This window comes from Salvia miltiorrhiza, chromosome 2 (genome assembly GCF_028751815.1).
Source record: "Salvia miltiorrhiza cultivar Shanhuang (shh) chromosome 2, IMPLAD_Smil_shh, whole genome shotgun sequence".
Lineage (NCBI taxonomy): Eukaryota > Viridiplantae > Streptophyta > Magnoliopsida > Lamiales > Lamiaceae > Salvia > Salvia miltiorrhiza.
The window spans coordinates 1285707-1299664 of NC_080388.1; the positions used below are offsets into that span (position 1 = coordinate 1285707).

The 13958-nt window shown below is 37.4% G+C and overlaps 1 protein-coding gene, 2 long non-coding RNA genes and 1 pseudogene across 3 annotated transcripts; 1 reads left to right on the forward strand and 3 right to left on the reverse strand.

The window, feature by feature from the left end:
* Positions 1-6586: 6586 nt before the first annotated feature.
* On the reverse strand, positions 6587-10683 carry LOC131012477 (pentatricopeptide repeat-containing protein At3g22470, mitochondrial-like; annotated as a pseudogene).
* On the forward strand, positions 6900-7235 carry LOC131007567 (putative cell wall protein). Its single transcript, XM_057934476.1, has one exon. The coding sequence runs from the start codon at positions 6900-6902 to the stop codon at positions 7233-7235; it is 336 nt and encodes a 111-aa protein (XP_057790459.1).
* On the reverse strand, positions 7660-10931 carry LOC131012525 (uncharacterized). Its single transcript, XR_009097358.1, has 2 exons — positions 10717-10931; positions 7660-7996 (listed from the first exon to the last, which is right to left on the reverse strand). It is a non-coding gene; the product is annotated as an uncharacterized LOC131012525 (long non-coding RNA).
* Positions 10932-12856: 1925 nt separating this feature from the next.
* On the reverse strand, positions 12857-13601 carry LOC131012532 (uncharacterized). Its single transcript, XR_009097364.1, has 2 exons — positions 13089-13601; positions 12857-12983 (listed from the first exon to the last, which is right to left on the reverse strand). It is a non-coding gene; the product is annotated as an uncharacterized LOC131012532 (long non-coding RNA).
* Positions 13602-13958: the final 357 nt, after the last annotated feature.

The following is a 13958-nucleotide window of genomic DNA, read 5'->3' on the forward strand; positions in this document are numbered from 1 at the left end:
GATTGCAAACGAAAGTAGATGACTATTCAAAAAATAAATTAGAAATACATAGATCTAAAAATGAGAGGAGTTGAAGAAGAAAAAAGTGTTAATAGGCAAAAATGCCCTTTTCTTATAAACACTTGTAAAAATGGCCTTTTTCACTTATGAAAAAGGGCATTTTTACAAGTGTTTATAAGAAAAGGGCATTTTGATATGATCAATATATTAAAAAGATAATCGAATCTAAATCTATATCTATATCTATATATATTATATAAAAGAGCAGTCTAACGGCTATATTTTCCCGCCACTACTCCCTCCAAAAGTTTAAAATTTGTGATTGAACGATTTTTTAGAAAATTATAATGACAGCTAACATTTTGAAAGAATTTGTGCCTAAGTTGTTGAATTAAATTGTTGCGCATATTTTGAACAGTTATAAATTTTGCAGCACCCACGAATTTTGGCAGCACCCACGATTTGATGATTTCCACTAAGTCATTTTATACTTTTTTAATTTATACTAAAAAAAAATATTAATTGTAACCATTATACCAATTAAATTTCGCGATTAATAAAAATAATTAGTAAATTGAAAAATAATTGTCTAGGAACTATATAGATTATGTACTTTAGATTAACTAATTTAGAGGTTTATCTTAATTTATAAAATAATCGAACTTTGTCTTGGAATTTTAGTTTCCCTTTAATGATTCATCTCCATTTGTTGTAAGGTTGTAACAGATCAAACTTCACTATGCACCAAAATTACACTATTCTCTTCTTTTTATATTGTAATTATTTTCTAAACCTCATTAAATTTGATCATGAAAAAATAATCAATATGTATCTTAAATTTAATATTTATTAAATAACAATATTATCTTTTTTTTTTTGACGGAAAAAGAGAGATTTTATTAACCACACGAACATGGAACATGGAGATGACCCTCCACAAAAGACGGGGGTTCATTCCAAACATGTAACGTAGAAATATCTCTCGCAGCTTTAGCTAAGCAATGTGCTATAGCATTTCTAGTACGACGAACATTGCAAATACGGACACCCAGCATGGTCAAAAGTTCACGTCGACAGTGATCGGCAAGGACGCCTCGCTCATTGATAAAGCCCACTCCCTTCGAAACTGCATCACAAGCTACCTTACCGTCGCAATCAATCCAACCATGCGCATAACCAAGAGACTTAAGCCACGACAACGCCTGCTTTATTCCCATGAGCTCACCCTCCGCAACATCTCTACTCCCCGGCACCTTCACCGACTTCCCAATCACGAACTCACCTGCATGGTTTCTCACCACCATGCCAATACCCATTGATTTATCATGCTCAAAAAACGCAGTGTCCACACCGCACCGCACCCAGCCCTCCTAAATAGCATGTCAACCAGTACACGAGTTAAAATCCGGTGGCGCCGTAGCATCCAAAGGCTGAAAACTCCGAGCCACAAGCCAATCTTCACGGCAACTAACAACAAGAGCATCAGTGCGACTGGGGCTCGGGATGACATTCTCCCACACTGCTTTATTTCTATCTTTCCATATATGCCATAACAACATACACACTTTGGCTGTCCCCACCCCAGCAGAAGACACCAAATAAGATAGAGCATCTTTAAAGGAATCAGAGTTTGCCCGAATGGAAAGCAAGAGCAACGAGAAACCCCCACACTGCCAGCTTTCTTCCGCAAAGGGGCAAGCAATGAAGATATGCCACAAGTTCTCAAAACCCACTTTACACACGCCACATTCACCACCCACCTGAAGGCCACGCGACAAGAGTTTATCTTTGCAGGGAAGATTATTTTTCGCCGCTCTCCAGAGAAAGGACAACAATATTATCTTAAAAAATAATCAATATGTATCTTAAATTTAATATAGTATAAAAATAATCAAAAATGAATTTAAAATAAATAAGCTACGTAAATTTTAAAATATTTTATTTTCTTTATCTTCATTAAAAATTTATAACTTTTTATTTATGTTTGTGTATAAAAATATTTATTATGATTACTAATATATGCATAGTACAAAATTTCATTATCGAATAATTTTTAAATTTATTTAATAACTATAATTATCATTACACTTTGTATAAATTAAATATTTACATTTTTAAATTCAGGAATTAAATATTTAAATTTTTAAATTCAGGATTTTATTGAGTAATTGATGTGAATTATTATATTTTATTAAAACATATTTTGTATTTGTTTATATTTTAATTTTTTTATATTTATTTATTTAAATTTATCATTTAATTTCGCTATGCGTCGTACATAGCACGTAATAATCAATATCCAAATAAAATGGAATTTCAAGGAAGGGACCACTTAAAATATGAAACTTCGAAAGTTTTATTGTCAGCTTAGAGCATTGGCATCGCTTCTCCTCGATGCCCTACTCGAACTCGAGTAGCCACTCGAGTAGGCGATGCAAGTGAGTGCTACTCGAGTGCTACTCGAGTTATCGAGTATACTCGATAATTTCTTTTTTTTTTCTTTTTTTTTTAATTCTATTATCCTCTTTAAAAATTTCTCTCTCCTCTTTAAAAACTAAAAAAATCAAGTAGGCTATCAAGGAACTCCAATGCAGCACTACCTACTCAATAACACAAACACTATCAAGTAGGCTATCAAGGAGGCTATCAAGGAGGTCCCAATGCGGATGCTCTTAGACATAACACACAATTATCTTCTATACTTGAGAAGCAAAATCACTAAAAACATCTCCAATCTCTAAGTATTTTCAATACTTTATTTTCAATGAATAAAATTATGAAATAATGTAGTCGGATGACCATAATGAAAATTGAAAATCAAATTTTGGCCTCTAATCTTCAAACCACAAAATATGGCCATTAATTAAGCGGTATGCCTAATATACCATTTTTACTCGGCCGCTGGGGTGATTGCGCGACCGCTGGAAGCTTATGGGTGAGTTGCGCGCTCGCGGGGAAAGCCAGCGCCCGCTGCACGTATGGCACTTATGGCACTAATAGTGTCATAAGTGCTAAGAGGATCATTTTATTACTTGGTTTTATTTTGGATTTCCGTCGGCACTTATGACACTATTAGTGCCATAAGAGCATCCGCATTGGGGGTTCATTGATAGCCTACTTGATAGCCTACTTGATAGTGTTTGTGTTATTGAGTAGGTAGTGCTGCATTGGGGTTCCTTGATAGCCTACTTGATTTTTTTAGTTTTTAAAGAGGAGAGAGAAATTTTTAAAGAGGAGAAGAGAATTAAAAAAAAAAAAAAAATTATCGAGCATACTCGATAACTCGAGTAGCACTCGAGTAGCACTCACTTGCAACGCCTACTCGAGTGGCTACTCGAGTTCGAGTAAGGCATCGAGGATGTCCGATGCCAATGCTCTAAGTGCCAAAATAACCATTTTAAACACTTCCACGTAGGATTTAGATGTTCCATTTAGAGTTTAGATGATCCATTTATGATTTCTTGATTCTATTGCTGTTGTTTCTATATTTGTGTTGCACGTATGACACTATTAGTGCCATAAGCGCCAAAATGACCATTTTACTTGGTTTTATTTTGAATTTTCGTTGACACTTTTGCACTATCCAAAATAAAACTAAGTAAAATCTTGGCACTTATGGTACTATTAGTGCCATAAGTGCCTAACCCGATCCGGCACGCGATCCGCGTGCCTGATCCTACCCGGTCCGCCTCATTAAAGGTAAAAACGTCCAAAATCAATAAAAATGGCCAAATTTTATGTTTTTTTTTCAATGTGTGACCATAAATTGTGTTTTATGCTTCATTTTGGCTACTTCAAAATTTTACTCTAAAATTATTAGGCAAGTTAACAAAATCTTATACTGCAATATAAACATTAGAAAATCAATAGAAAATTTCAGCAAATTCACGTATTTCACCAATCGACTTTATTTTTAATGGTTACATTAGCACTTGTAATTAAGAAAATATATCTTCAAATCAATCGTAAATAATATTTTTTTATAATAAATTTAAAATTATTAAATATTATCATAATTAATGGAATTATTTTTGAAATTTGGGCTAATCAAATTTGGGGCGAGCCCTGCAATCTTGAGGAAAGAACGGGCCCATACTACAGCCTATAGTTAACGAACTTGAACCCAATGTATTTTTTTTAATAAGTGTATTTTGGTGATTTTGTCAGGCAGTTTTTTATATTCCACTTGCATACAACTATTAATTCACTATTTTGATAAAATTTATTAGAAAACAAAATTTATTGTCATTAATCTGATTAACATTGATCACTAAAATTGAAAGATAATATTTATATCCTAATTATTGATTGATCACCAAAACAATAATTTTTTAATTATAAAATTTGCAAATTTAGTGTAAAAGATAATAATAAACCACAGTTATTAATTTTGAAATTAAACTAAAAAAATGTTAAAATTAAAGAATAAATTATTAAAAATAAAAATAAAAATTGATACCTTGACTTAGATGTGACACAAAATGGAATATTCCAAGTAGTGTTAATCACATATTTAGAATACTGATTGAAAGGTGTTAGGTGTAAGTATAAACAATTATTTTGCAGCTCTAAATCAAGCTAGTTTAACCTACAAATTACCCCCAATTGCAGACAAGCACCAAACCTCGTTGTTAGACCCTTCTAGATTCAAAATTAGGAGGGTTAATGACATTAAAATACACCAATTTTGATTGGTTTTTGATTTTGCAAATAACCTTTGAAAATTAATACGAACTTAATAATTGTTGCAACTTTATTAAGATTGAGATTTTCGTGCAAATTAAAGCTAACATGACAATTTGATGGCGTAAATTTTCATGACCATACCGACGTCATTTAGAAATGAGCATTGACACGTCATAGCCAACTCACACAATTTATATCACTTGGTTGTCATGTCAGCTTTAATTTCGATGAAAATCTCAATTATGATAAAATTTTTGTATCAATTTTAAAATTGGTGTGTAAAATCAAAAATCGACCAAAAACTATATATGAACTTTAATGCCGATAATCTAAAATAAATATATATTGAGTTATTACAAACAAATCTATGGCTGTAGCAGCACAAGTCCCTTTCAATCAATTCATGCCACCAAACTAAGTTGGCTGTTTAATGAAGCCTGCAGGTGTAATATAGTAATATATATATATAGCATTCTTATTTAACAAATTTTAGAATGTTAAAAACAGTGAATCTTGTCCCTAGTTTTTGGGGTTTTGCTACATCCTAGCTAGTGATTAATTTCAATAATTAATTAGACGAAAACGACTAATCCATCCAATAATCGTGCTACTAATTCGATAATTTTGCTAATTTACGAGGTTATGCATATGCTACGATCAATGAATATATCGAATCTAATATCGACGAATTCTCGTGTAAAATATAATGCAATGTCACCTAGCTAGATTGCATGTATTGAATTAGCCGTGATTTCTTGGTCACTGTTCTTAAATGAGCAACCACTTCGTTTTGGCCTATAATGCATGAAAACAACGTTTTCACAATATGTGCTGTAGGTTGGGGTGTAATCGAATCGAGTTGAGTGATGCCGTGCTCAAGTTTAATTTGTTTATTATGTAGTCGAGTCTCAAATTTTGTTTATTGAATACTTCGAGCCTCATCCTCATGAGCCTGTTTGAGCTTAATCAAATATTTCCAAATTAACTTTCTAAATTTAGATTCATGTTTAAAATATTAATTATTCTCATTTGAAAATAAATCATTTTACGCACAATAATATACTATTAAGTGTTGAAAACAAATAGAGTTAATTAAAGATTGTATACATTTATTACTAATTATAATTTATAAATATGCTGTACCTATTTCCATATTAACTTTCTAAATTTGGATTTATGTTTAAAATAATATTTTTTAAATAGATAATTTTAGTCACAATAATATGATATACTCCATCTGTCCGCGAAAGGACTTCATACTTTTTCTTTTTGGACGTCACAAAAGATTTTCCTATATATTTTTGGACTATACCTCACCGGTAACTTTTCACTTTTTCACCACTCTCAATACTAATTACAACATATTTTCACCACTCTCAATACACTCAATAACCTTTTCTTCACTCTTAATACATTCAACAATTTTTTTCTTAAAACTTGTGTCACTCCCTCCTAAGAAGTTCTTTCGTGGACGGAAGGAGTACTAATTATTTTCTATAACAAATAAAATTAATTAAAGACTTAATACATTTATTACTAATTATAATATATAAATATATATAAGTTGTACCTACTTAGAATTTTATATTTTCAAACTAAGTTACTTAATAAGCTTGTTCACGAGCAACAAAACCGAATATTACCATATTTAAACTTGGTTTATTTAAATGACGGGTATCAATAAACGAACTCAAACTATGAACAGATCACGAATAATTTGATTTGTTTACCGCCCTAACAGCATATATTTCTCTCATCCATAGTTTTATTCGGCATATAAATTTTAATTAGGAAAATGATCAGGTAACATTCCAAACATTGAGACTGAGTAATTTAGTTGCAAACGTTTTAAAATTGTAACAAAAATGTCACTATCACATCTCCGAATACTAGATCATTTGCATGTAGAAAATATCAAAATTTAATATAAATGATAGTCAAGTACATAGACTCAAACTTTTACAGATGAAAGTAGAGAGATGATTTTTTTTAGAAAAAGGAAAAGAAATTGAATATTCATTTATCACTTTCACTCACTAAGAAAAAATGCATATAAACATTCTATGTAGCCTCAGTGAGTTCCATTAATCACCGCCAAAATTGTCACAAAATCTCACCTATAAAAACCCTTCCAAATCCAATCTTCCATCATCACCAATTCTCTAAAATAAAACATTCACATCTCTCATCTACTTCACCAAAATCCTAAGACAATGGCATCCTCCTCTTTCTTCCTCCTCTTCCTTCTCGTCTCGTCTCTGGCCCTCGAGGCAGCCGCGGGGCGGGACGTCCCGACGGACGATGCCAAATTTTCCCACGACGGCACGGTGTGGGTCCCAGGCCTCGGCCGTTTCATGCTCCCCAAGAAAGGCTCCAAGTCCTTGGACTACAATCCCATCACCGGAGCCCCGGGAGGGAACGGCGTCTCCATCCCCGGGATCGGCGGCCGCAGCAATATCCCCGGCGGAGACGACACGTTCGTGCCCAACCCCGGCACGGAGGTGCCCGTCCCTAGCGGTGGAGGGATCCCAACACCATCCAACCCTTAAAGCTTTAATAAAATGAGCAAGAATGGTAGAAATCTCAAATCTGTCTTTCTCTATTTTTTTCCTGTATTTTAAAAGGCCATGTTTGCACTCAATAAAAAGTGTGTGTGTGTTTCTCTACCTCTACTTGTACGTTTCAACAGCGAGCTTTAGAGGGTGAAAACTCGAACTATGAGCAGCAGCAACCTCACTTATCACTAACCTGAAACAAGATGCAGCAAAAACTAGCCAAAACAGCTCAACATGAGAGATATATTATTGCATGAACTTATGAGCAAGAAACAGCTAAAATATACGATAAATCGAACTGAAACTAAAATCCGCTTCAAAATGAGCAAAATGGATGAATCTACAGATGATCTTCTGCTGTGATCAAGAAGGACTAATGTTGTTCCACAACGTATAAAATACATTTCTTGCAAATGTAAAAATCAAAAGGCTAAACTCTTCCAAGTAGCAAAAATGGCTGTTGAAGAACACAAAATGTCAAAATCAGTATCAAATTATTCATAAGACACAACACTAGTGAAGATGGAAAACAGTGAAATCACAACACGGAGTTAATTCATCACACGCAAATTCTTGTAAAGTAACAACAAGATGAGAAACTCAAAGCCGATGGATTCATACTAGCACAAGACACAGTGCAGCAAGACCACCCGACGGTGGAACTCCCTTCGAGTATATATCACTCTTAGCATTCTATGAATCACTTCTTGACAACTGAACCGGAGTAAAAATCCCACGTGATAATTTAAATTTTCCTGCGTGAAAGGATGGCAATGAAACAGGAATCAGTTCAGCAGAAGCTACTTTCAACAGTAAACAGAAACATGATTATAGTTCAAATCAAATTCTTTCAATCCTGTCTTCTTAAAAGTTCTGCTAAAGGGAGGAAACCTAGATGTTCGAGTTGAAAAGTTATGTTTCTGCCCTTGTAATCTTGTTTGGTGACTAAGGTGATGGAGTAGAGCTGGATGATAAGATACATTTTGCAATTCTAAGAAGTCACAGAATTGATCTTTCACAATAAAATCATCCAACTTAGCTACCAAATAAAGTAAGCCAACCAACCTTATCACCACACTAGCTGACATTTTTTTTGGGAAAAATCTCATTGAATTTTAAACATAGGAGTGTAATCTAAAATCTCAAAATTACAGCTCCAACAACAACAAAGGTTAGAGAGAGAGAGAGAGAGAGAGAGAGAGAGAGAGCAAAAAGATCACTGCATTCAAATCCAACAACAACAACAAACGTTATAACAAGAAGATGAATAGAATCAAATGAAACTTCACTCAAGTATTCATACCTCAAAATAGAACATTCACTTGTCGATTTTGAGCACAAACTTTCTTAAGAATCTCTTGCAATTTCTCATCTTTACTTTCTCCAATTCTAAGTTCGTGAAGCAAAGCAGAAATGATCTTTGAATTAACCTTGAATCCTCTCCTGCAGGTCTCCTCCAAGAAAGGTATTGCCCTCATGCACCCTTTTGCTCTTCACCAGATGCCACACAATAATGTTGAACGTCATGCCATCAGGCGCGCAGCTGCTCCTCTCCATGTCCACCATCAACCTCCTAGCCTCCCCTTCGCGCCCTTGATGGTAGAGGGAGTCGAGCATCATGTTGTAGGTGTGTGTGTCAGGATTTAAGCCCTTGGAAGGGAGATTGTTGAAGAGCGTCATAGCATCATCAAGTCTTCCGCCCTTGCACAAGTCGTTGATCAGAACATTATACGTTGCGATATCGGGATTCTCACCTCTCACCTCCATCACCGTCGAAATTGCCAATGCCTCATTAATCCTACGAATACGACACAAGCCATCTAACAAGATGGTGTAGGTGTAGAGATCCGGATGCAACTTCTGAGCTTCCATATCCTCAAAAAGCTTCCACCCCTCTGAAAAACTACTTTGACTAATTATGCCGTGAATCGTAGTATTGTATGACACGGTCGAGTGTTTGAGACCTACTCGCGAGATTTCATCAAAGATATGCCAATCTTCATCAAGGTAACCCATCTTGTAGTATCCCTTAATCAAGATATTATAGGTGATTATACTGTGCTTGATCCCCATCTTTACCATTGAATCGAAGAGCTCTCTGGCTCTAACCATCTCGCCCAGCGAGCAATATCTATCTATCAATATGTTGCATGTGACAACACTAGGCGAGACGCCGTTCTCCACCATCTCGGAAAGCAAAAGCAGAGCTTCATCCATGTTTCCCGTCTTGCAGTATCCCTTAATCAAGATATTATAGGTGAATATATCGTGCTTGATCCCCGTCTTTGCCATTGAATCGAAGAGCTCTCTCGCTCTAACCATCTTGCCCAGCGAGCAATATCTATCTATCAATATGTTGCAGGTGACAACACAAGGCGAGAAGCCCTTCTCCACCATCTCGGAAAGCAAAAGCAGAGCTTCATCCATGTTTCCCGTCTTGCAGTATCCCTTAATCAAGATATTATAGGTGAATATATTGTGCTTGATCCCCGTCTTTGCCATTGAATCGAAGAGCTCTCTCGCTCTAACCAGCTTGCCCAGCGAGCAATATCTATCTATCAATATGTTGCAGGTGACAACACAAGGCGAGACGCCCTTCTCCACCATCTCGGACAGCAGAAGCAGAGCTTCATCCACACTTCCCTCCTTGCAATATCCATATATTAAGTTGTCATAGCTAACAATATCAGGCTTTAGGCCCGACTCTACCATGGAATCAAATAATTGTTTTGCTTCTTCCATCTTTCCTTTCTTGTAGAATGCATCGATCAATATATTGAAGGTAAAGACATCCGGAGATATCTTGGAAGTAGCCATTTTATTATGCAGGGTCTACCAACGTCGCACAGTCCCTTAATCACGTAATTATATGTGACAACAACAGTGGGTGGAATACCCTTCCCTACCATCTTAAATAAAACCTGGAAAGCATCATCCACATTTCCACACTTGCAGAACCCATCAATTAACGCATTATAAGCCTTAACGTTGGGACAAAGCCCCGTACTTTCTACTCTATGAAGCCAATCATGGGCAGCAACGACCTGTCCAGCTTTACACAGCCCATCTATCACGTGCAAAGTTTTAAATCCAGAACCTTTTCGAACAATTTCACAGCTTCGAAATCCTTATCATCTGAAAATAATCCTTTAATAAGAGTGCTGGATGTCACAGTATCTGGTTCGTAACCTCTCTTGAAAAATAATCCCTTTATAGCAAAAGCAGAGCATCTATCTTTCAAGTGACAATATGCATTTCATCGAACATATAAAGGGCAAAAAAAAACTGCTCAATCTTTGCAGTAACACTTATAAGTTTGTTGTAGAGGCGAACAGAAGGCTCCGGCCACATACTCTTTATTTTATGAAACAATTCAATAGAATCATTTAATTCTTTAACAAAACTGAAACAGATTCTAGACTGCTTAGGTTGAAAAGCCTCGGAAGAGAAGAGAGAGGAAAAGGAGAGAGAATACCCGATAGATGCGACCATCGATTGAGAAATCCTCTTGTATGAATGAGATGAATTGCAGAAACAGCAGCCCTTTTGCTCATCATCTTTAATCGGTTCTTTGGTTTTTGAGAAGCTTAATTCGAAGAAAGGGAAACAGCAGCGAAAAGAAGGCATCAATTCAGATTATACAAAAGACAAATAAAAAGGAAGTAATATTAATCCAAATCTTTTTAAAATGATTTTTGGTCCAAATCTTAAGCCTTTAATTTTGCGAATTCTGTGATGTATTTGGCCGAGTATTTTATTGCTTGATTTGAGGATATTATTTTTTAGAAACAATAGGGCCCTATTGGTGATTGAAACTTAAATTTTGTCCACAAAATTTAAAATATCAATATTTGATCATCTTTTATGTGCTCTACCTAATCTATCCTTTAACCCAATAGATCTAACAACTTCCTTTGACCCGGATCCAGATTTAGGGATTAACCAATGTCTTGTCTACCCCACACCCCGGACCCCACCCACCCCCCCACCACCCACCCCAAGCCAATTTTTTTTTTACTTCCCCTGCTTGTCTACCCCCCAGACCCCCGACCCCACCCACCCACCCCCAAGCCAATTTTTTTTTTTTACTTCTCCTGCCTTGTCTACCCCCCGACCCCAGACCCCCGACCCCACCCACCCCCCCACCACCCACCCCCAAGTCAATTTTTTTTTTTTTTTTTACTTCTCCTGCCTTGTCTACCCCTCCAGACCCCAGATCCCCGACCCCACCCACCCCCCACCACCCACCCCCAAGCCAATTTTTTTTTTTTACTTCCCCTGCCTTGTCTACCCCCCAGACCCCCGACCCCACCCACCCCCCCCACCCACCCCAAGCCAAATTTTTTTTTTTTTTTTTTTTTTACTTCCCCTGCCTTGTCTACCCCCAGACCCCAGACCCCCGACCCCACCCACCCCCCCACCAAGCCAATTTTTTTTTTTTTTTTTTTTACTTCCCCTGCCTTGTCTACCTCCCCAGACCCTAGACCCCCGACCCCCCCCCCACCCCCCCCCCCTACCACCCACCCCCAAGCCAATTTTTTTTTTTTTACTTCCCCTGCCTTGTCTACCCCCCAGACCCCAAACCCCCGACCCCACCCACCCACCCACCCTCCCACCACCCACCCCAAGCCAATAATTTTTTTTTTACTCCCACTGCCCTGCCTACCCCCTGACCCCCGACCCTACTCCCCACCCACCCCCAAGCCAAAAGGAACTTTTTAAACACTTCCCCTAGGGTTTAGATATTCCATTTAGGGTTTAGATTATCCATTTAGGGTTTAGATGTTCCATTTAGGGTTTAGATGATGCTGTTGTTTCTATATTTGTTCTGCATGTTTGGCACTTATGGCACTAATAGTGCCATAAGTGCTAAAAAGACCATTTTACTTTATTTTATTTTGGATTTTCGTTGGCACTTATGGCACTATTATTGCCATAAGTGCCATAAAATAAAATAATAAAGTAAATTTTTTTGGCTTGGGGGTGGGTGGGGTGAGTGGGGTCGGGGGTCTGGGGGGTAGACAGGGCAGGGGGAGTAAAAAAAAATTTCGTTGGCACTATAAGTGCCATAAGTGCCTAACCCGACCCGCGTGCCTGATCCTACCCGGCACGCGGCCCGCGCTCCTGACCCTACCCAGTCCGCCCAATTAAGGGCAAAAACGTCCCAAAGCTATAAAAATGACCAAAATTTGTGTTTTTTCAATGTGTGGCCATAAATTATGTTTTATGCTTCATTTTGGCTACTTCAAAATTTTACTCTATTTTTTATCTCTATTGAATAAAAAGGAACATACTCCATTTATATTAAATAGAGAAAAAGAATTCTAAATTTTATATCCATTTATATTATACTTTATACTTATGCATCTATTTTTATAATCAAACATCATAGCTTAAAAATATTCATTCTATTTATAAGAATAAGAATAAAAATAAATTGTACATGTGTGAAGCTCAAACCACATTATAGATTGTCTAATTAATTTATGTGACAATAGACATTTGTAGCCAAAAGCATATAGTTTATGACTTTGATAGCCACCACTTTTAAAGAATAACTTTGGGGGTAAAAAAGCATTGAAAAGACAAAATAACCATTACTAATTACTGAATAAAAATAAAAGGAAATTAAAATAAATTTTATTTGACTTAGAGAATAAAAAATAAAACAAAAATAAGAAAACCCCTTTCTCTCCAGTTTTGCGGTGACCTTCCCAAAAAATCTCCACCGGCGGCGGCGACCTTTCTCTCCAGCGGCAGCAGCGGCGACCCTTCCTCTGCGGCGCGGAGCACTCCAGTCGTCGGCGCGACCCTTCCTCAGCAGCGGCGACTTCCAGAAGCGGCGACCTTTCTCTCCAGCGGCAGCAGCAGCGGCGACCCTTCCTCTGCGGCGCGGAGCACTCCAGTCGGCGGCGCGACCTTCCTCAGCAGCGGCGACTTCCAGAAGCGGCGGCTTCCTCTCCAGCAGTAGTCGGCGACGCGGTGCTTGGTTCGGCAGCCGGAAAAACATGAGTTTACCGATTGAAGCGATTGCTAGTCTGGAATTGTCGATGGAGACGCTGATGGGAGTCCCTTGGAAGTTGCCACCATGGAGGGCCTTGTTTTTAGAAACATCGATCAAGGGGTTGTTGTTGACGGAGTTGATCTCGTGCTCGATCATCTTGGTGACGGTATACTTGAACGCCTGAAGACCTTTGTCAATGCTAACAGGTAACAGCTCTAGGGGTTCTTCACATAATGTTGTGCAATGTGGTGTCGTAGAAGGATCGTCTCATATATTGATTGTTGTGTTAGAGTGGATAACCTTGCTTAGCTTTGATCATAGAAATGGCAATTTAGTTTGCATAATGTGGAATTTTGTGATCATTTTTATGAGCAGTAATAGCATATACTAATTTTCATGTACTTTTCAACATTTTCATTATAGAAATGGCAATTTACTTTCTTATTTCTATTTCATGTGATTGTGTTTTGGGGGAGGTGCGGAGGGCGTAGCGGTCCTGCTTCGGCTTCTGGAGCGGGTTCGTCTCGCGGAGCTCCTGCGCGGCCTTGACGTAGGCGTTGCTGTCGAGGATGTGCACCATGATCGCCGCCGCCTCAATCTGCCCCGGGTGGTGCTTTAGCTTGGAAAATTGCACAATTGAACCCTCATACATCCCATCATTTGGCGAGCTTGTGGGATGAAGATGCAGAATTTGATTAATGGTGTTGCCAGGG

Bases quoted from the DNA above. Each gene is read 5' to 3' on its own strand.
- LOC131007567 (XM_057934476.1), top strand. From the start codon at position 6,900: ATGGCATCCTCCTCTTTCTTCCTCCTCTTCCTTCTCGTCTCGTCTCTG.